General features: G+C 45.2%; 1 protein-coding gene across 3 annotated transcripts in view; it reads left to right on the top strand.

Moving 5' to 3' along the window:
• The window catches only part of kcnip4a (potassium voltage-gated channel interacting protein 4a), a 432,286-nt gene that overhangs the window by 383,518 nt on the left and 25,364 nt on the right, over positions 1-23,404 (top strand). Inside the window, exons 4-5 of one of the 3 annotated variants that reach the window (XM_041190117.1) lie at positions 19,824-19,894; positions 22,987-23,199. In XM_041190117.1, the coding sequence (XP_041046051.1) occupies positions 19,824-19,894; positions 22,987-23,199 (284 nt within the window). Of the gene's footprint in view, positions 1-19,823; positions 19,895-22,986; positions 23,209-23,404 lie in introns of all 3 variants that reach the window. The other 2 variants (XM_041190109.1, XM_041190126.1) reach the window with 2 other exon arrangements.

Genomic DNA, 23,404 nt, shown 5'->3' with positions numbered 1-23,404 from the left:
TTTATCTCAAAAGCAGACCTGACTTCTCATATAAATAATGCAACGCTATTATCAGAATTGTGCTAGTATTGTACTGTAGTCATGAAACTAAAAATGTAACGACAAAAACATTAATTAATTCCATACTCATTAAGTTGGTGAATTCTGCATCAACAGTTTCTCTCCTAGTTTATTTGAGTAAAATGCATTCACAAAGATGTGAATGAAACACTCAGGGTGCAATTTTCCGTGCTCATTGGCATTGGGCATCATGGCAGATGTAAGTGGACAATATGGCGGGAAGGCCAAAAATCAGTTTCACGCCGTCATGAAACCAGATTGTAATTGTCTGCTCCGCCTATCAATGGTGGGCAGCCTTTCTCACCGCCGAACACCGGGAACTTCTTTTTCATACACCAGAATAAGCCCAGCTCACCAGAATCAACCCCACCCCCCAACGCTGGATTGTTCAGTCACATTGGCATTGTTGTTCGCCAACGTATTTCACAGCTTTACCTAATTTCAATACTTTAGCATCTCATTATAAGCCCTGCTTGCCGGAATTGTCCCCCCCACGCTGGATCATGATCTCACGTTGGTGTGATTGCACACTGACGCATTTCACAACTGTACATAAGCGACATGCACCTGGCGACCTGCACTTTGCTTGGGAATTCGAGGTTTGTTTACCTACCTTGCTTCGGGCAGCGCTTGCTGTTATCAGCGCCAGGCTTCGCAGGCAGCACCACATCACTTTCAGCGGTCTCACGGGCAGGCCTCTACCTACCAGACCGGCTGTAAGGTGGGGGTGGCTTTACAATGGCTGCAGTGCTAGGGCTTGTTTCGGGAAGAGGGAGAAGTCTCCTCAGGCAAGGGAATAGGCTGCAAGGCGAGGGCAGTACAGGCGATGCGGGGTATCCCAGGGTGTGTGTGGAGGCACATTGTGATCTGTGCAAGTGGCCTCAAGATGGTGAGGGCTGAGGAGGCAATCTCCAGAGGAGATCAGGCCAGATGGAGATGTGAGAGTGGGTGGTGATGTCCCTTGAGCTGGCACTGAGTGAGGTGCCGGTGAACATATGATGGCCTTGTGAGTATGTGAGTTTAGAGTGCTGAGATGGTTGCCTTATCCTGGTGTCACAGATGAGATCATTCATACTCTTTTAGGAATTTTATGTCCTCCAGGCCCGTGCATGCCCAACCCATCAGGCCATGCAATAGCGTGAGATGATGTTGAGCGAGTGTCCCAATGTCATCGCATGCTCATGAAATACCTCACTTGGTGGGTGCATACCCATGTCAGAAGCGCGCCCACCGACAATTAAGTGGGCAATTAAGCCCATTAAAAGGCAACTGAAAGCAATTGTTTGTGGCCCATCCACTTTTACGGTTGGTGGACGGGCCAATCGGCTAGGCGGCCTTTGCATTTTTGCTCAAACCTCGACCTAGCGCGGGATGAAATCTCTGTGGGGAAATAAAATAAGAGATACCTGTGGACGTTATTTATGAGGTCCGCTTTCAGGTGCTTGATTGTGCTGCATGGACATATTTTGCAGCATTTTTGTTGTTTTGTTTATTCTGTGGAGGTCTGCAGCTCCCTGAGGCAGTTGCCTGCCTTCAGGGAGCTCAGTGGAAGTGCTCACCAGCACCCCCAGTGACGTCGGCACCCGCCCTCTTCCTACCTCCACTGGCAGTGCCGAGTCTTCTTGGGACGTGTTTCATGCCAGCTGGCTGTTAATTGGCCAGCCAGTGTGAAACCCTGGTCGGAGCAATCGCGGTGGGGGCCCGTTTCCCAGCTGCTCCCGGGCTCACCAATCACATGCGCCTGACAAACGAAAAATTCACACCTATAGAATTTTGTAAGATGACCACCAATGCATCCACTATCTCTATAGCCACCTCTTTCAGCACTCTAGGATGTAGATCATTGGGTCCTGGGGATTTATCAACTTTCAGTTCAGTTAATTTCTCCAATACCACTTTTTTACTAATACTAATTTCCTTCAGTTCCTCGTTCTCACTGGTCCCTTGGTTTGCCATTATTTCTGGGAGATTTTTTGTATCTTCCTCCATGAAGAGAGGTACAAAGCTTCTCTGTCATTTCCCTATTCTCCATTATAAATTCTCTTGACTCTGCCTGTAATGGACCCACATTTGTCTTTGCTAATCTTTTCCTTTTTATATACTTACAGAAGCTTTTGCAGTCCGTTTTTGTTTCTCGTTAGTTTACATTCATACTCTATCTCCCTTTCTTATCAGTTTCTTGTTCCCCTTTGCTGAATTCTAAATTGTTCCAATCCTTAGGCTTACTACTTTTTTGGCAACTTCATAAGCCTTTTCTTTTGATCTAATACAATCTTCAACTTCCTTTGTTAGCCACAATTGACTCAATTTTACTGTTGGGCTTTTGTGCCTTAAAGGAATGTACATCTGTTGTGAACCATTATTAGTTCTTTAAGTACTAGCCATTGCCTGTCTACCATCATACCTTTGAATGTGTTCCCCCAATCCACCACAGCCAACTTGCCCCTTGTACCTTCATAGTTTCCTTTGTTTAGATTCAAGACCTTGGTTTAGAATTGTTTCGAAACTTAATGGAAAATTCTATCATATTATTGTCTCTCTTCTCAAAGGGTTCCTTTACAACAAGATTATTAATTAGCCCCCTCTCATTGCATAAAACTAGATCTAAAATAGCCTGTTCCCTTGTTGGTTCCTCAACATACTGCTCTAGAAAATCATCACGCACACATTCCAGGGATTTGTCCCCCACAGCATTAATGCTTGTTAGATTTAGCCAGTCTATATGCAGATTGTCTCCTATGATTACTGTATTACCCTAGTTATGTGCACCTCTAACTTCCTGATTTATACCATGCTCTTTATTACCACTAGTGTTTGGTGGCATATAAATAACTCATAAAAATGTTTGCTGCCCCTTGCTGTTTCTTAGCTCCATACAAACTTGATTCTATGAGCAAAGTCATCCGGTCCCATTGGCAGTGGGCATCATGGCAGGTGTGGAGGGGCATGAATTCGGCATGACAGGCCAAAATTGATTTCATGCCGGCATGAAATTACGACGGGATCAACCAGTGGTGTCCATCATGGCAGAACACAAATCCCATTTGAGGCCAGCATGAACACAATTTGCATCCAGCTAAAGGGATGCAAAGTAAGGCCCGACCGAAGATGTCCCCCATGCCCGATTTACCGTTATGCCGGTGAGAAAACGCATTGGCGCAGAACATGCCTGGGCCAGCGTGACTTGCAGAAGTCAGGTCTTACCTTTAGGGCCTTGCTCAGGTCATGGTCTTCTGAGGAACAGAAGATGCTAGAGCCCTACAGCTACTGGACCCTGGAGGAACACATGCATCTCACGCTGGGCAGATTCTCATGAACATGGCTCTGCAGCGAAGCTGCTCTCGTTAGGTGGGAGGTCTCTGATGATACTTTGGGTCTGCTTCAGAACATCACGGTCTTGGCCATGGACTGCTATGGATGATTGGCAAAGGATGGGGAGAGGAAGATCCAGCTGTGAGTGGGAGAGGAATGTGAACCAGGTGGGGGAGGGTGGTGAGAGTGGGAGTGGGGAGGGAAGGAAGTATCGGGGGGGTGAGGTTGGGTGTCGGGGGGGAAGCAGGTGTTGGCAGGGGTGAGGTTGGGGAGGGAAACAAATCTGTCAGGGAAGAAGAAGTTGGGAGGGGGACAAAGGTGTCAGGGGGAGGAGGGGGTAGGAGCTAAGAAACAGCAAGGGGTAGCAGGAAAGACAGTGGAACAGCAATGGCAGGAGTTTCAGGGAGTAATTTGGGAGACACAGCAAAAATTCATCCCAGGAAGAAGAACCATACTAAAGGGAGGACGAGGCAACCATGGCTGACAAGGGAAGTCAGGGACAGCATAAAAGCTAAAGAGAAAGCATACAATGCGGCGAAGAGCAGTGGGAAACCATGGGATTGGGAAGCCTACAAAAACCAACAGAGGACAACTAAAAAAGAAATAAGGAGGGAGAAGATTAAATATGAGGGTAATCTAGCCAGTAATATAAAAGAAGATTGCAAGAGTTTTTTAGATATATAAAGGGTAAGAGAGAGGCAAAAGTGGACATTGGGCCACTGGAAAATGACGCTGGAGAAGTAGTAGTGGGGAACAAAGAGATGGCGGAGGAACTGAATAGATACTTTGCGTCAGTCTTCACAGTGGAAGACACGAGTGACATCCCCAAAGTTCAAGAGAGTCGGGGGGCAGAGGTGAGTATGGTGGCCATTACCAAGGAGAAGGTGCTAGGAAAACTGAAAGGTCTGAAGGTGGATAAATCACCTGGACCAGATGGATTACATCCCAGAGTTCTGAAGGAGATAGCTGAAGAGATAGTGGAGGCATTAGTGGTGATCTTTCAGGAATCGAGTCAGGGAGGGCCCCAGAAGACTGGAAAATCACTAATGTAACCCGCCTGTTTAAGAAGGGAGTGAGGCAAAAGACAGGAAATTACAGGCTGATTAGCCTGACCTCGGTCGTTGGTAAGATTTTAGAGTCCATTATTAAGGATGAGATTTCAGAATACTGGGAAGTGCATGGTAAAATCGGGCAAAGTCAGCATGGTTTCATCAAGGGGAGGTCATGCCTGACAAATATGTTAGAATTCTTTAAGGAGGTAATTTGTAAGTTAGACAAAGGAGAGCCTATGGATGTTATCTACTTGGACTTCCAGAAGGCCTTTGAAAGGTGCCGCACAGGAGGCTGCTCAGTAAGATAAGAGCCGATGGTGTTAGAGGCAAGGTACTAGCATGGATAGAAGATTGGCTGTCTAGCAGGAGGCAGAGAGTGGGGATAAGGGGGTTCTTCTCAGGATGGCGGCCAGTGAGTAGTGGAGTTCTGCAGGGGTCGGTGTTGGGACCACAACTTTTCACTTTATACATTAATGATCTAGATGAAGGAACTGAGGGCATCCTGGCTAAATTTGCAGATGATGCAAAGATAGGTAGTATTAAGGAGGCGGGGAGGCTACAGAAGGATTTGGACAGGTTAGGAGAATGGGCAAAGAAGTGGCAGATGGAATACAACGTAGGGAAGTGTGAGTTCATGCACTTTGGTAGGAAGAATAGAGGCATAGACTATTTTCTAAATGGGGAGAGAATTCAGAAATCTGGAGTGCAAAGGGACTTGGGAGTCCTAGTTCAGGATTCTCTTAAGGTTAACTTGCAGGTTGAGTCAGTAGTTAGGAAGGCAAATGCAATGTTGGCATTTATTTCAAGAGGACTAGAATATAAAAGCAGGGATGTGCTGCTGAGGCTTTATAAGGCTCTGGTCAGACCACATTTACAATATTGTGAGCAATTTTGGGCCCCGTATCTCAGGAAGAATGTGCTGGCCCTGGAGAGGGTCCCGAGGAGGTTTACGAGAATGATCCCAGAAATGAAAGGCTTAACATATGACGAACGTTTAAGGACTCTGGGTCTATACTCGATGGAGTTTAGAAGGATGAGGGGGGATCTGATTGAAACTTACAGAATACTGTAAGGCCTGGATAGAGTGGACATGAGGAAGATGTTTCCATTAGTAGGAGAGACTAGGACCCGAGGGCACAGCCTCAGAGTAAAGGGAAGACCTTTTAGAACAGAGATGAGGAGAAACGTCTTTAGCCAGAAAGTGGTGAATCTATTGACAAAACAAAAACAGAATTACCTGGACAAACTCAGCAGGTCCGGCAGCATCGGCGGAGAAGAAAAGAGTTGAAGTTTTGAGTCCTCATGACCCTTCAACAGAACTAGGTGAATCCAAGGAGAGGAGTGGATTGTAAGCTGGTTTAAGGTGGGGTGTGGGGGGGGGGGGGGGGGGGGGGGGGGGGGGGGGGATGGTGGTGGTTGTGGGGTGTTGGGTAGGGGGTGAGAAGTGGAGGAGGGGTGTGGTTGTAGGGACAAGCAAGCAATGATAAGAGCAGATAATCAAAAGATGTCACAGACAAAAGAACAAAAGAACACAGAGGTGTTGAAGTTGGTGATATTATCTAAACGAATGTGCTAATTAAGAATGGATGGTAGGGCACTCAAGGTATAGCTCTAGTAGCGGGGGGGGCATAAAAGATTTAAAAATAATGGAAATAGGTGGGAAAAGAAAAATCTATATAAATTATTGGAAAAAACAAAAGGAAGGGGGAAGAAACAGAAAGGGGGTGGGGATGGAGGAGGGGGTTCAAGACCTAAAGTTGTTGAATTCATGAGGTTGGGCTTCACTGAATGCAAACTGGAAGAACAGCACCTCATCTTCCAACTAGGCACTTTACAGCCTTCCGGATTGAATATTGAATTCAACAGCTTTAGGTCTTGAACTCCCTCCTCCATCCCCACCGGTTGGCTAATCAAGAACTTTGCTATAGGCCGTGTTTGTCAAAGCGAAAGTGAGCAGAACCTCATGTTGGACGGGCACAGGTGCTGCAATCAATGGTGGGGGGTTGGGGTAGTCGGTGGAGATGCAGGTCAGCTCAGATGGACAACTGAAAAAGAACCTCAGCAGGCAGCATTGAAAATTCTCGACAGTGAGTTGAGTGCAATGGATGAAGGCTCCAAGCGCATGGGAGAATGTGTGCATGAGGCTCTGAAAAGCCCTGCCACATACACACTTCTCCCTCCAGAATCACTTGTGGTCCGGCTGAACTGCTGGTTATAAAGTGATAAAATGTGTTCACCTGTGCAACCACTTGTGATCACTTTTCTAGGCCTGCTGCTTCTTCTAGGTGCTGCCCTGACATCCGCAGCAGAGGTGGAGACAGCCCGTGCAATGGTTGGCCCTGTTGCATCTGCTGACTTGGAGAGCCGAGGCCTTGAGGGTTTTCCTGAGTGGATGACTCAGGGGTGTCCAGTTGCTCCTCTCCCTCTCTTTGGGTGCCCAAGGGCCCCAGCCTGACTTGTTGAGGGGAAGGAGAATGTGGAGGGATGTTGAAGTACCCCATTTCCCTCTCTCATTGCCGCTGCAGGAACATACCCGTGGCTACCGCAATGGAGTGCAGGTCTGCGCGCATCTCCGCGTTCTGCTGGACCAGGGTCTCCATGGCATCCACCATCCTTCCCATGGAGACCTCCATAGGTGCAGATGTGGGCACCACTTCAAAGAGTAGACGGAGTGACTCCTCTGACTCACGTACCACGCTGTGAAGGTCTTTCAACAGCTCTGCATGATGTTCCCCGACCTTTTTTTAAATTCTTTCACGGGATGTGGGCACGGTTGGCTGGGCCAGCATTTATTGTCCATCCCTAGTTGCCCTTGAGAAGGTGGTGGTGAGCTGCGTTCTTGAACCCTTACAGTCCATGTGGTGTAGGTAGAACCACGCCAGTATTTTGACCCAGTGACAGTGAAGGAATGGTGATATATTTTCAAGTCAGGATGGTGACTGACTTGGAGGGGAACTTCTACTGACTCTCCACGATGAATTGGAAGGCCGCATCCGTTATCTGACTCAGACCTCACAAGCATCTCTTCCACAGCAGTCCCCTGAGTGCCGAGGAGCTCAGCTGAACCTGCCTCCTCCTGCAGTGTACATGTGTCCATGTAGTGACCATCAGCTTGTGAACCCACGCCTGATCTTGATCAGGGTCCCACCAAGGTGTTTGTCTCTGCCGTGGTGCAGGGAGTGGGTAAGTGCTGTGATGTGTCTTCCAGGCTGCTTATTTGCAGCTCTTCAATGGAGGTGGTGCCCTCTTGGCTGGAGGTGAGGATGTAGATGGAGCTGAGGAACTGACTGGCTGAGGGTGTCAGTAGCTTGGCAGAGTTCCATGTGACCCAAAGTAGAGATAAGTAGTACATTGGCAACAAAGACAAAAGCAGTATACAGACCACTCACATTTGTGATTAGAGAGGGATGATGTGATGCAGGATCCTCACGTGGTGTTCACTGCTGACTTCATTGTTGCCGCAGGCACATCCTCACCAGTCAAAGTGATGGCATGCTCCTCAAAGTGAGTGAGGGAGCCTAATGTAGGCCACTCCACCCCTGCTCTGGGACCTCTCTCTGCTGTTGTCAGGCAGCTTCTCCTGCAAGAAAACAAATTGAGAGAGTGTGAGCAGGACACATGGCACCGCATGGAATGTTTGTGGTGAGCGGAGACATGGACAGGATGAAGACACAAGCTCCAGAGGATGTGAGCCTGATAGAGATGTGAGGGTGTGTGTGAGAGTTAGTGGTGTTGTTCCTTGATGTGTGAGATCCCTGTGGGTGCGTGATAGGTTTCTGAGTATGTGATTTGAGAGAGAAGACGTGGTTGACTTACTCTGGTGAAACAGATGAGATCATTCATCCTCTTCTTGCACTGGATGGCAGACCTCCTCTGTGCTTTGGTGGCGCTGACTGCCACTGTCACCACCTGCCAGGCTGGATTAGTTACTCTGGTGGACCTCCTGCAACCAGAGCAGGGGTAAGGGACACCGCAGCGGCCTTCCACTGAGTCCAGCAGGCACCCTAGAGAGGCATCACTAAATTTGGCTGCTGCCATCTTCCTGGCTTTCAGGGCCATCTGTTGCCTGGAGCAGCCCTGGTCTATAGACATAAAGTAGGCTGTGCTCTTGTGCCCTTTAAATATGACGCCCAGAGCAAGGAAGCACTGAGGTCACGGTGTGGTGGGCAAATCTGAGCCCGCCTGCCAAAAACCTGGCATGTTTCCCGTGAATGCATTATTAATGACGCTGGGGACAATAGGTCACTAAAACCCTCCCTTGCGACTAGCAGGTAAAATGTCTTTCTTCACGCCCGCTACCACAATTAGTGAAAATCTGGGATGATTCTGGCCTACAACTCGATCTCCTGATCTAAGATCCTCTCTCACTAATGTACTGATCTCATCCCTTATTATCAGCGCTACCCTACCTCCTTTTTCCTTTTGCCTGTCCTCCCTAAACATCCAATTTCCTTGAATTTTCAGTTCCCAGCTTTGGTCACTCCACATCTCCATAATGGCAATTAGATCATAGCCATTTACTTCTATTTGTGCCTTATTGCAAATGCTGTGCGCATTCAGATAGAGTGCTTTTAATTCTGCCTTTTTAAACATTATTCCATATTTTGACTCTACTTGATGTTGGCCTTTATTTCTGCTGCCTTTCACTTTTGTTTACTACTATTGTGCTTCCCATTACCAGCTTTGTTTTTCTCCTGCCTGAATACCCTTTCAGGTTCCCATCCCCTTATTAGCTAGTTTAAACCTCCCCAACAGCACTAGCAAAGCTCCCCATGAGGATATTAGTCCCGCTCCTGTCAAGGCGTTAACTGTCCTCCTTGTAAAGGCCTCAACTGCCCCAGAACTGGTCCCAATGCCTCAGAAATATAAAGCCCTCCCTCCTACACCACTTCTCCAGCTGCGTGTTCATTCACTCAATCTTCCTCTTTCTATACTCACTAGCACATGGTACTGGGAGTAATCCTGAGATTACTACCTTAGAGGTTCTGTTTTTCCATCTCTTTCTGACCTCCCTAAAATCTGCTTTCATGACCTCATCCTTCTTTTTACCTATGTCATTGGTACCAATGTGCATCACAACCTCTGGCTGTTCACCCTCTCCCAAAAGAATGTCTTACAGCCACTTTGTGACATCCTTGACCCTGGCATTCTGGAGACACCTGCTTGTTCCCCCAGCTAACAAATCCCCTACCACTATTATCCTTCCACTCTTCTTCCTCCCCACCTATGCAGCTGGGTTATCCAAGATGCCACGGACTTGGTTCTTGCTACACTCCTCTAAGGAACTATTGCCCTCACCAGTGTCCAAAATGGAAAATTGGTTAGTGAGTGAGAGAAACTCAGGGGGCTTCTGCACTACCTCCCTTGTACTCTTAGTCTGTCCAGCAGCCACCCATTCGGTCTCAGCCTGCATGTTCGTAACCTGTGGTGTGACCACCCGCTTAAGTGTGCTATCCACATAGCTCTCCACCTCACAGATATACCACAGGGACTCCAGCTATTGCTCAGGCTCCAAAACCCAGAGCTCAATTTTCTGCAGATGTGTTTATTTTGGCCACGTGTAGCGACCACGACTCTCCATATGTTACTGGGTATATATTCACATGGCCGAGCTGCCCTGCCATGTCTTAACTTTACTTTACAGACTATTTATTATAAACTGGAGATTAGAAAGGAAAATTACTCATCAGCTACTCATCAATCAGCTCCTGCCCCAGCGCTGTTATAATTTTTTATTCCTGACATCAGGTTTCAAACTCTGCTTGTGCTCTGCTCCCACTGACTGCTTTTTGTACCCTGCTCTTTCCCTCCACTGTCCAGTTAGCTAATTAATTATTTTCTTAAGGATATTTTAAATTAATGCCTCTCCTCATCCCCAGTTAACATACTACTGTAAACCTTAGTAATACAATAAATAAACCTTACCATGTAAAAATGAAATCAAACTGTAGATTCACCAGCTTCATACACCCCTTCTTCTTGCATCCCTTAATTCATTTAAGGCAGTCACTTAAGGGTTGATAATTTTAAATTTTCAGCTATTTAGAGACACTCCCAGGCAACAGTTATTCATCAACCAAAAAGTATATGTTTGCCCTATGATTGCACTGTTTGATTTTTTTTCAAAGCCAGTCAGCTCCTGAACAGTTAAGCTTCTCTCACCCCAAATCCCTCTTACTCCGAAATCTCTCTCACCCCGAAATCTCGCCTCTTTTGATGGCTTCCCTCGCCACAAAATCTCACCACTCTTTGAAGCTTGGAGGGAGCATGTTGGTTGTTAGCTTGTGACATTAAGTGTCAGTTTCTGTTACCTTGTGAACAGGCTTGGTGCTGTTATTTCATTTATTATGGGCCTCACCCTGCCCTGCTTTCTCTACTGCCCCCAGCCTCAATCTTAGTAGCAGCTGGTCCATTATTCTAGTCGATGATGTCAGGTGGCCCTACCCAGAATAGATGCCATGCTTGAATAAGCCCTGTGCATTCTAGAGAAAACTGGTATTCAGCCACAGAAGGGATTCATGTGACACTGTGGACCATCAGCAGCAGCAGAATTGTAATTCACCACAATGTAACCTCATGGCTCAGCATATTCCTCACTCGAACATTATGATCAAGCAAGGGGATCAATCCTGGTTCAATCAGGAATATAGAAGAGCATGCCGGGAGCAACAACAGAGGTACCTACAAATCAGGTGCTGATTTGGTGAAATTGCAACATAGGATTACAGGCATACTAAAGACTGAAAGCAGCATAGCATAGACAGAGCTAAATAATCCCACAACCAATTGATCAGATCAAAGCTCTGCGGTCCTGCCAAATCAAGTTGTGTATTGTGGCAAACAATTAAACAACTAAAGGAAGAGGAGATTTCAATGACATATCTACCTGTCCAACTACTTTCAGGGGTCTTTGTCCCTCTGTTCCTCTATACTTCTCAGAATCCTACCATCTATTGTGGATTCCTTGCCTTGTTTGCTTTCCCCAAATGCACTACCTCCCTCTACTCTGGTTTGAATTCCATTTGCCATTCTTCTGCCCACCTAACCAGACCATTAATATCTCCCTGCAGACTACAGCTTTCTTCCTCACTATCAACCACTGGCCAATATTGGTACCATGTGCAAACTTCTTAATCATGCCCCCTTCATTTAAGTCCAAATAATTGATACACACCACAAGTGACCCAGTATTGAGCCCTTAGATACCTCACTTCAAACAGCCTTCATGTCGCTAAAACACCTGTTGACGATGATCCAACTTGACACTTTCCCTTGGAAATTTTTCTGAGCATTCTACCATCTGGGACATCATCTAAAGCCTTGCTAATATCCATATAGACTACATCAGATGCACCACCCTCATCAACCACCCTTGTTATCTCCTCAAAAAATTCAATCAAGTTAATCAGGCATGACCTTCCCTTACCAATCCATGCCAACTGCCCTTGATTAATCCGTACCTTTCCAAGTGACAACTTATGCTTTCTCTCTGAGTTTCTACTAATAATTTACCCATCACTCTATCACCAAAGTTAGCTAATGGCCTGTAATTACTTGCTCGATCCTCTCCTCCCTTTCTATTCAGTTGTGCCTTGTTTGGCACCTTGGCAAATGCCTTCTAAAATTACAAATATACCACTTTCACTGGCTCCCCCTTATCAATGCTGTTAGTTACAGCCTCAAAAACTCTAATAAATTTGTCAACAGTTACCTTTCACAAAATCATGAGAACTCTGCGTGAGAATAGATTAATTGATTGCCATGCTATTATCGAGGAGATCCAGACACAGTTCTGTTGCTTTTACAAAGTTGTTTTGTTTTAAAAGAGAAAACTGCTTTTACAAAAATGCTTTGGGATGCCCTGAAGTTGTGAACTTCACTGATAACAAATTTACATATTTTTTGAAGAGTTTGAGTTTCAAACCCCTTTTCAGCTGAGGGAATGTGATCACGATAGATTTAAAAGGGGTTGTTATAATGGGTTGGGGAAATAGTTGTGGATATTCCTAAACATTTTTAGTAATGTGACAGCAGCTCGGGAAGGTTCCAGACATGGAGGACTAGGAATGAGTCTAGGTCATTTTCAGGCATGCATGTCACGATTCATGGTCTGTTCACGTTCATCCTCATTGAGGCAGGAAGCATGCAACTGATGCTGCCTCCTCTTTTATAGAATTGGTGCATTGGACTGAGCAAGGCCCATGCTGCCAGCTGCCTCAGCGCTCAGGAGGGCGCCAAGCAGCGTGTGCTGATAGTACATGATGCATCCAGCCTGCTCATCCTAAAGGCAGCTTGTCCCTCGTAAAGGTGAGCTGCACTCAGTGGGGAGAAGCTACTGCTAACTTTTTGCACTGACACGAGCTGTAAATTGGTGCTACATAAATGGAGCAGCAGGAAAGAAAGAAGGATTCTAGGTTCACAGTGTTATGGACTTGATTTTTCACGCAGGTTTCTTATTAGAAACATTGAACTTCATTTACAGGCCGCAGCAGCAGTTGCATGCTTCCATCAAACTCCACAACTAGAAGAAGAACTCCCACTCTAAGGTTCCCCGTGCTTAGAGTTGATTTGTTCACACTGTCACATGATACTGTACAACACAATAAGTTTTAAAGCTACAGTCACTACATTTCTTAAAGCTACAATTACTACAATCCTCCCCTTTTATTTTTTTTGTACAGTTGTATTTATATGTGGATAAAATTAGAGCCCATCTTTGAATTCATGCAGAAGCTATGGGAGGGATAGCTTTCTCTTCACTGAATAACCCAAGAGCAGTTTGTGGTTAGACACTATCGTAAAGTGTCGGCCAGGTAGCTATTGGTGGAATTTTTTAACTTCGAAAATAATTGATAATCCTTCTTTCTCACTTCGTGAATGCCCTTTCTCGGCCGTAGAAAGGGTCTCGGACACGTAGCCCATCAGCCTTTCTGAACTGTCGTCCATCTTGTGCGATGGTACCACTCCCACGTCATGGGGTACACGTCGCAGGTTAGTACCAGTTCCTTTGCCAGGTCGTAGTGTGTTAGAAAGTTTGAAGAGTGCAAGAGTTGTTTAACATTCATGAAGGCTTCTTCGTGGGATGACTTCCAAACCCAACGCTGGTTTTTCTTTAATAATGAGTGTAAAGGGGTTAGGACCGTTGATAAATTGGGTAGGACTTAACCTTAATAATTAACCATTCCTAAGATTGACTTGAGTTCAGAGACATTTTGTGGTGAAGATGCCTCCTTAATAGCTTTAACTTTTTCTTCTACTGGTTGTAAACCTTGGACATCCACCCAGTGGCCCAAATAAATGACTTCGCTTGGCTGAATGGCACACTTTTCTTTTTTTAAGTACACCCCTGCTTCCAAAAATTGTTTCAAGACTTCCTCCAAATTAGCCAAACGTTCACCTTCCAGGAAGCCTGTTATTATGATGTCAATATAGACTACAACTTGAGGTAGCTCTTGTAGCAAGCTCTCCATCGTCCTCTGGAAAATCACATAGGCCAAAAAAACACAAAGGGGCTGATATGTGTATGATATATAACCCTTTGTGGGTGTTTATGGTCACAAACTCTCTGGAGGTATCATCCAGTTCCAGCTGCTGACATACATGACTCATATCTAGTTTAGTATAAGTTGTCCCTCCTGCTAATTTAGCATAGAGATCCTCAATCTTGGGGATAGAGTACTTGTCCAACTTGGCAGCTTTGTTTCTGTTAGTTTATAGTCCCCACAGATCCGGATGGTCTGATCTGGTTTTAAGACAGAGACTATAGATGCTGTGCACCCTGAGAATTGAACCGGCTGTATGACCCCAGCCTCTCTAAACAGTTCAATTCGGTGTCAACCTTCTCCCTCAGAACATATGGCACCAGCCTTAATTTAAAGAAATGAGGAGTTGCTTCTAAGACAATGTAGATCTTAGTCTTTGATTCTCCCTTGTTCATGTTGAAAAACCTTGTAATTTTTCTTTAGCAGCTCTGGCAGTTCCCCTACTTGTAGCTGGAAAATTTCAGACCAATTTAGTTTCATTTATTTCAACCAATCACGACCTAGAAGGCTTGGTCCTTTGCCTTCTACTACCATCACTGGGAGTATCATAAATAGATACAGTAATAATACCCTTCACTTGGATAGCTTCGCCAGTATAAATTTTCAAGTTGGCTGAAGTCTGCTCCAAATTCAATTGTTGAGTACCCTTGTTTAAATATTTGAAGGTATGCTCTCCCACTAGAGTGGTTGAAGCACCAGTGTCCACTTCCATCACTAAAGGTTTACCTGCAGAGTAACAGTGATTGGCTTTGTCTTCCCGACTTTTACATTAAATGGGGAGCAGATATCAGAATTGGTGTTTTCTGGTTCTTCCACTATATGTACTTTGATTAATTTAGTTTGCTGCCTGAGAGTCTGTCTCAATCTTGCTTTACAATGCTTCAGTATGTGCCCTCTTTTATGGCAAAATTACCACTCCACCTCTTTAAAACGGCAAGTTTCAGGATTTTGATTGCTTCTACGTTGGAACCAATTCATTTTCAGATTTGCTTCTGAGGTGTTTCCTGTATTTACTTTAAATTTTCAGGTAGTAGGGCCTGTCTCCTGCAACTTTTTGCGCCACACCTGACTGCCCGTTTCTGCCCCAACTGAAAAACAGCACCATTTTGTGCACCTTGTATGGCCGGCATGTCACATTCAGTGCTTTCCTTCGCAAATGCTGTTTCCAATGCTTTTTTAAAATCGAGGTTTACTTCAGCTAATAATCATTGTCGAATGGCATCATCTTGCACGCCACAGACCAAACGATCCCTGAGCTCAGGGTCTCCCAGAAATCACAGTGTTCAGTTAGTTGTTTCAATTTCGCCACATATGTAGCAATGGTCTCCCCCGAGGCTCTAAGCCTCAAATTAAACCTGAACCGCTGCATGGTGACTGAGGGTTTGTGTTGAAAGTGTCCCTTAATGAGATCGACTAATTCAGCAAAAGTCTTCGAATCAGGGCCATCGAACTTTGGATTAAATTATAGGTTTTACTCCCACAAACACTTAGGAGAATTGTTCTCCTCTTTTCCTGTCCCATTATTTCATTTGCCTGGAAATAGAATGAATCCTCTGTGGATGGTTCGAAGGGGTCAATTGTGCCAAAATGTTGCATATCTGGTAAGTATATCTTCCTTTTCTTCTGTTTAAACAAGATACTCACAGCTGTTAGCTGATGGACAACGCTGGACCTGATTTATCCCTGTTCCAGTTTGTTGTGGACTTGATTTTCCAGACAGGTTTCTCATTAGAAACATTGAATTTTATTTATAGGCTGCAGCAGCAGTTACATGCTTCCATCAAGCTCCGCAACTAGAAGCAGAACGCCCACTCGAATGTTCCCTGTACTTAGAGCAGATTCGTTCACACTGTCATGTGAAACTATACAACACAATAAATCTTAAAGCTACAGTCACTACATTCCTTAAAGCTACAATTACTACATACAGGTACAGCAATGCTGGTTATGTTGGTGGAGATCGAAATAAAGGAAGATGTAATTTTTCGATGGTGGGGGGGTGCTAGGAGGCTCGTAAGGACCAACCTCCAAAAGGACTGGGATCAGGTGACAAGAAAGGTCAATGCCCAGATTTTGGCCCTGAGAATCTGGCAGCAGTGTTGTATGAAGTTCAATGACCTCACATAGGTAGTCAAGGTCAATGAATGCATCTTTGCATGACACCTCTTACCCACTGCAGCACTAATGTCTTGCACTACTGAATGCAACACACTCTCATCACTCACCCATCAGCAGTCCCTATTAGCCAGGACACACATGTAGATACTGCATCTTACTATCACATACCTTTGAATGCTACCAGCCTAACCCACATACCTCCAGCTATTCAGCTGTGGAAGACATATCACCCAAATACACTGCAATACAGTCATTGAGGATCTTCTCTCTCTCTTGCAGGACAAGGTGGCCCATAACTGCTGAGAGCAGAGCAAAAGTGGAGGAGGCCAAGGACGCTGCATCTCCTGAGCCGTACAGAGGAGATGATTCTCCGTATCATTTTTTTACTATTCGTACATGGGATGTCGGTGTCAGTGGCTATGCCAGCATTTAATACCCATTCTTAATTGCCTTTGTTTGGGGGGCATTTAAGAGTCAACCACATTGCTGTGGGCCTGGAGTGACATGTAGGTCAGACCAGGTAAGGACAGCAGATTTCCTCCCCTAATGGACATTAGTAAACCAGATGGGCTTTTATGACAATCAGCAATGGTTTCATGGTCATCATTAGACTTTTATTTCCAGATTTTTATTGAATTCAAATTCCACCATCTGTTGCAGTGGGATTCAAGCCCAGGTCCCTAGAGCATTACCCTGGGTCTCTGGATTACCAGTCCAGTGACAATACCATTATGCCAACACCCTCCCTAATGGAGCCCGTAGCATCCGACATCACTGAGAATATTAAGGATGGCGGTATGTTCCTCCCTTATGAGCCTTCTCATTCAAGCTCACCCTCATCCTGGTTCATGGCTTGCTGTGCAACCTACTGATGCTGAGGCTATGGACCTGATACATTCCAACCCACCCCACATTCCTCATACCAACCTTTCCCTTCTGATCTGCTGCTTTCAGACACCAAAGGACTGTCACCTGCCCAGCAGCCTCAGGAAGAAGGGTGAGAGCAACACCGCAACATTGATGAAGAAGCACCATCACCTGATTCCACAGCTACCAGCTCAGATATTGGCACTCTCCACAACTTTTAGAAAGTAGTGTAGAATCGGGATCTGCATGTGATGAATCATGGAGCATGAATAGGCTGCATTCAGGCTGGTGGGAAGGGATAGTTTGTGTCCCAGCTTCTGGAGGGTGAGGCCATATATGAGTTCTGCAGAGGGAACTCAGCTGAGGACTTTGCTGGGACTGCAGGGAGTTGAATGCTGATGAAAATGCACAAATGATGCTTAGTGCATTAGCAGGCCTGCCACACAGCCTGTTGTCACTGTTAAGGAACATGGAGGAGTCCAGCTCCAACAGGGCAGGGAGCATCCTTGGCTAATTCTGTGTCATCACTGATGACCAACCTATGATGGGGCTTCTGGTGGCCGCTATCTCAGCTTCCTTCCCAGCACCAGTGGAAGACACCCAACATCTCAGAGGTACAATGAGAGCTCATATGGCGGTCATGAGATACATGCCTTGTTGTCAGGCAGGCTCACGTTGCTGCCATTATGGCTGCAGATCCCAGCGCTCAAAAGGGCTCTTGCGGCAGTCCAGCAATCTGACCTCAAATGGATTATTGCTGAAGAACCGTACTGGGGAAGTGGGCAGTGACACCGTGCATTGGGAACCTGCTGTCTTCTATCAGTGCCAGTGTTCTCGCTGTTGCTGTCAGCCAGTTGATCCAGACTACTGTTGCCCATGCTGAAAGGATGCAGTCCGAAGGCCCAGAGCTGCTCAAGGTCATCCTACAAGACTGTCTGCAGTCTTCACCCCACGGAAAGTCAGCAGCCTTCCACCAACCATTCTGCAGCTACAGGGGTCGCACTGCTTGACTAGGACAGGCAAAGGCACCTGAAAGACAGGCATTACAGGACTGCAGGCTGAACAATTCTCTTTTGTTTTTATAATTGGATATGTTATTTGAAAGAGATGTTATGATAAGATTTTTTGTTGGTGAATTTATGCCAGTGTTTTGACCAAGATGATGCTGTGATGGAATGTCACAAATGAATGGAAAAATGAAATATAGTGCAGCAATGGCAGTGAAAGGATGGCATCTAAAGGGAACTGGAATTTGAGTAGGTGCTAATGGGCTCGCATGCCTCCCCCTTGCTTCCTCCTCTTCCTGCTCCTCACTCTGTGCAGATCTTTCCCTCTCTGCAATGTCTGCTTCATCTCCCTGTTATGTTACAGACCCAGTGGCACTGCAACTGCAGACAACAGCCTTTATGTGGATAGCTCGCCAAATCCTCAGCCATTCCTGTGAGGCTGCAGCAACACTCCCTGTCAAATCCAGCATTTCACCACAACATTTCCAAAAACACTCCAGAGCACTTTCACAAACTTTCCAACAGCAGAAGTTACTCAAGATTACCTCACCTGGAAGTTGGATGGTTGGCCACTTAAATGGGCTGGCGGGGTGGGTGGTGTGGCAAAGGTCACAAGCAAATGCGTTCAGCAGACCTGCTTAGTCCAACTTTCAAATTTTTGTTTCAAAGCCATTGGTATGGCCATGAGCTGGCCAGCTGGGGAACTTCTGGCATGTCCACAGCACACCTGCGCAAGCACTCTTGCTACACCAGGAGCAGCTGAACATACTGAATTCCCCATTGGAGGGCTCACAGCTTTCATAGCACAGTGTTACAGAACTGGACTTTTCAGCTGGAGAAACAGAATGCAAGGATTTCTTCTCAGATAAGACACAATTAAAGGGAGGTGTTTAGAATCTCTACCCTTAACTTAATAAGGTTAAGTTGCAAGTTGCAGGCAAGAGTTATGTGATCACATGTCATCTGTTCCAATATCACATGATGTTTTATCACATAATCAAACCGCTAAGAAATACGTTCAACCTGAATTGCTCACGCTAGACACAAGGCCTTGCAGTGTCAGGAGTCCCCAGCGTCACCCTCACTTCCTGTGATATTTTCCCAAATGAGGGTCAGATAAGTGTTAAAAGTAGAAAATGCAGGCCTGGTAGCATCTGTGGAGAGAGAAACAATTAATGTTTTGAGTCCATATGACTCTTCTATGTTAACTCTCTCTCCACAGACACTGCCAGGCCTGCTGAGATTTTCCAGCATTTTCTATTTTTATTTCAGATTTCCAGCATCCGCTTTATTTTGCTTTTATCAGATAAGAGCTTCTGTCCGTTACCTAGTCTTGTGGAAATTCTTAGATCAGTGAAACACTTGAGGAACTTCAGCTTCCTGATATTTAGCAGCAAGGTTAACCATAGACTACTTAAAATTCTCCACATCTCCCCAAAAACTGCAGACCACCCTTGATTTAGCAAAACATTTAACTAACACAGAAGGAGCAGTCTCTAAGTGATGGACAATTCATTAATCTGTTGGCACAATAGACATTGTAACATTCATCAACTCAAGAAAGCATTCTGACTCTGGTTAATAGCTCTTGATAACTTTTAATAGAATGATAATGAAAATGTCAGTAACCAAAAAGTGATGAGTTAGAAGGTTGATTTACTCCCCAACATGAAATTGAAAATATGCCAGATCCTAGACAGTCAGTGTTCCCTTTGTTTTAATTTTTTTCAGCTTTATAGGTCCAATATTATGTCAATTCACTTTGATATCAAATCTGATTAAATAAAATTAATCACAATTGGAAGTTTTGTAGCATATGATATTTTTAACAGGATTATTAAGAAAATTACTTTTTCCCATTCCAGATGCATCCACATATGCACACTTTCTTTTTAATGCCTTCGACACAGACCACAATGGTTCAGTGAGTTTTGAGGTGAGTGTAATTTTATTTTCATGCAATTTAATGAATCTGTGTATTGTATATATTTGGTCAGCCTGAATATTTAGAACCCTTGCTAAGGGGACCTGCTATCATTTTTATTCTAGTCCCAGAAAGATCGATCCAAGGGTGTGGGGATTGAGGATGGGTCAGAAGACTGGTGAGGGCAATTGGAGGACTTGAGGGGAAGGGATCGGAGGATTCAGTGGGGATGTTAGGTTAGAAGTCAGGCAGGGGATGAGGACAGAAGCCTCATTGAGGGCGAAATCAGAAACCTGGAAAGGGCAGATCAGAAGCTGAGGTGGGGGGTGTGCTGAGGAACAGAGGCTGCTGGGGGTGGGGGGGGTGGAGTGGGGTGTCGATCACTGGGGTTCCCCAGGCAAGCACACAGGGTCTAGCTAGTAAGTGGAGAGGTACTTACCGGCTAGATCCAACAGCCCTTGGTGCATTGGGGGTGAGGGTGTTTCCTGAAGCTTAGGAAACCTGACCATCCACAGTTAAATTCTAAATGTTAAATACAAATGAGACTCATAGCCTCATTATAATACTTAAAATGTCCCCCTCCCCATCCCCAAGTCACAACTCGGCAGATCGGTCATCCACATTCCTGTCCTGCAATTGGGCCGGTTTGAGTTCGGATTGAATTTTTAACATTTCAACTGTATCACCCACCCAAACTTGCCCCTATTTTGCTGTTATAATCCACCCCCCCCACCCCCGAAACTCCTCTCCTTGGAGCATAAGGGAAGCAGAGGGACAATACATGGAGGAAATGAGTGAATGATTTGGGCTCAAATGTGGAATGCTAAGACCTCTGCTAAAATTTCCATATACAGACCATAGGACCATTGAAGAAACATTTGAAAATCCAAGAACAAAAAGAACTCTAAAAAGTGACATCTAGAAAAGAAAATGTCAGTATTTTAGGCCTTTAATCAGAGCCGAAAAGATAGAGATCTCTTCTAAAGGGAGGAATGGAGGGCAGCAGAAAGAGGGGTCAGCCTATAGATGGAGTATTTGGAGCTCGGTGCTTATTACATGTGTGGATGAGAACCAAGATTGCAATTAGGATGTGCAAATTGACTACATCATTGCAGATGAGGCCATTCAAGTGGATGGAGGGATGAGTAATGTAGAAGCATTAGAGGATATAGCAGGAGGTGGAGGGAAGGTACTGTGTCTGCAGTGACAATCCGAACTTCTGAAGACTATGTTGCCTGGTTCAGCACATCACCTTGCAACTGGAGATGAACTTGGAGCAGGATGGGAGAATCCAGGCGGCATTGGCTGTATAGGAACCGACCACATAGGTAGAAGGAGGAATGTGGCTTTGAAGGCCTACGATCCAAATTTTAAAAAACCAGAATGTCAAAGACAATAATCTCTGGATTACTCCCTGAGCCATGTGCAAATTGGCATAGAGTCAAACAGATTAGAGGGTTAAAAGCATGACGGAAAAAGTGGTTTGGAAGGCAGGGGTTTCAATTCATGGGGCACTAGCACCAGTACATGGCACTGGGGAAAAAGGGAACTGTTGTGCTGGTGTAGGTACCACTTAACCTAGGCTCATTCAAGTATCCTGGATGTAAACAAGGCAGTGGGTAGGGTTTTGAACTAATAAATGGGGGTGGTGGAGTGGGAGGAAATTTATAAATCTAAAGAGGAAGTCAAGACTGTATAGCAGAGTAGCAATTTGGGTAAACTCATGCAGAATGTGTCAGCAATGGCAGTTGGTAGCATTCTCAACTCTGCATCAAGTGGTTGTAAGTTTAAGTCCCATTCCAGAAATTTGGTAACAAAAATCTAATCTAACACTCCAGTATGGTACTGAGGAAGTGCTGCACCTTTGGAGGTGCCATCTTTCAGATAAGACGCTAAACTGAGGCCTCAATCTGCTCTCTCAGGTAAACGCAAAGATCCTGTGGCACTATTTTGAAGAAGAGGGGGAGTATTATCCTGATGTCCTGGCCATTATTTATCAATCAATCAACATTACCTAAAAAGAGAGATTTTCTGATCATTATCACATTGCTTTTTGTTGGACCTTGCTGTGCACAAATTGGCTGCCATGTTTCCAACATTACAACAGTGACTACTTCACTGGCTGTAAAACAGTTTAGGATGTCCTGAAATCATGAAAGGTGTTCATTGTCAGGAATGGACAGAGAGTATAACAAAAGTAATGGGGCATTCGTGATTAAGGTCACAAGTAGTTAAAACTAAAGGTGTTTTATCTGAATGCGTGAAATATTTGTAACAAGGTAGATAAATTAGTAGTATAAATGGATTTAAGTTAGTTGCCAGTGCAGAGATTAATTCTGTGACATGCTAGGAGCAGAGGGATCCAGAAGTAAGTATAGCCAGTGAGTACAATCAGTGGCTTTTCAACTCAGTTACTTCATTTTAATTTTGCTTCCGAGTTTCCTATCCAATCAGTGGCTGTGGGTGTGATGTAGATCAAGATGACACAATGAAAACTCCAGTCATTAAAGAGACACACCAAACACGTAATTTTGGAGTTTGGTGTTGGAGAGAAAAAAGAAGCAAATGGATTTTACATGGGAAAAGGCTGCACCTCATTTCAGTGACAGCCCCCCTCCCCCCCAGATGTGTTGTTGGGAGCTGTGAAGAGTGAAGAGAAATACTGTTTCCTACCTATGGTGTGATGAAACCTGCAGCTGACACCAAGAAGGTATGGTTGGAGGTAGCAGAGGTGGTCAGCAGGTGGAGACTGGCACAATGCTCCTGGATTCATAGCAGAAAGTGCTTTAAGATCTTAGCAGGTCAGAAAAGGTAAGAACAGTGGCACATTCACCTACATCCTGCCATGTTTATTATCCAACTCCCTAACTCAGCCTTCTCAAGTTACTGCAGCTCCTCACACCCATCTACCTTGCAGGTGCACTCTTCCCCTCTTTCTATGCCCTTTCACACACCTCCAGCATCCATCCACCACTCCTGCTCATCCTCATTCTTTATAGAATGTCATGCCTCTCCTTCAAAGACACCCTCATTATATGCACTTTATCCATCGGATGAACATTTGCTATTAACACTCAATTGTGTCTCTTTCCCTTCTTCCACAGAACATGAGGGAGAGGGAGAGGAAAGGACAGGGTCCTCCAAACATCCCACAACTGCCACGTGCAGAGGAGGAGACACTGGAGATCAGTGGAGTTTTAGCTTCCCTGGCCATTGGAGATGGGGAGTTGGGAAGGTTCCAGCTACCTGGTGACACAATTAAATCAAAGTCACCCACACGTCACATGGCTCTCAGTCATGTTAACCTGATTTCAACAGTGAGTGAAGTATGATCATCTTCATTACTCTAACTTGTAACATTCTTATCTTGCCAGGACTTATTAATGTCCCACAGGATCTTCATGCGCACAGCAGCGGTCAGCAGAGGTTACTGATAACAATTCCTCAGAGGAGCTGAATTCTTCTGAGGATGCACCATCACAGGGATCATTTAGACCATGCACCAGCTCAGATGCTCATACT

Source organism: Carcharodon carcharias, chromosome 1 (genome assembly GCF_017639515.1).
Source record: "Carcharodon carcharias isolate sCarCar2 chromosome 1, sCarCar2.pri, whole genome shotgun sequence".
Classification (NCBI taxonomy): domain Eukaryota; kingdom Metazoa; phylum Chordata; class Chondrichthyes; order Lamniformes; family Lamnidae; genus Carcharodon; species Carcharodon carcharias.
The sequence above is the reverse complement of the archived record's forward strand: the minus strand, read 5'-3'. Positions and strand labels throughout refer to the sequence as shown.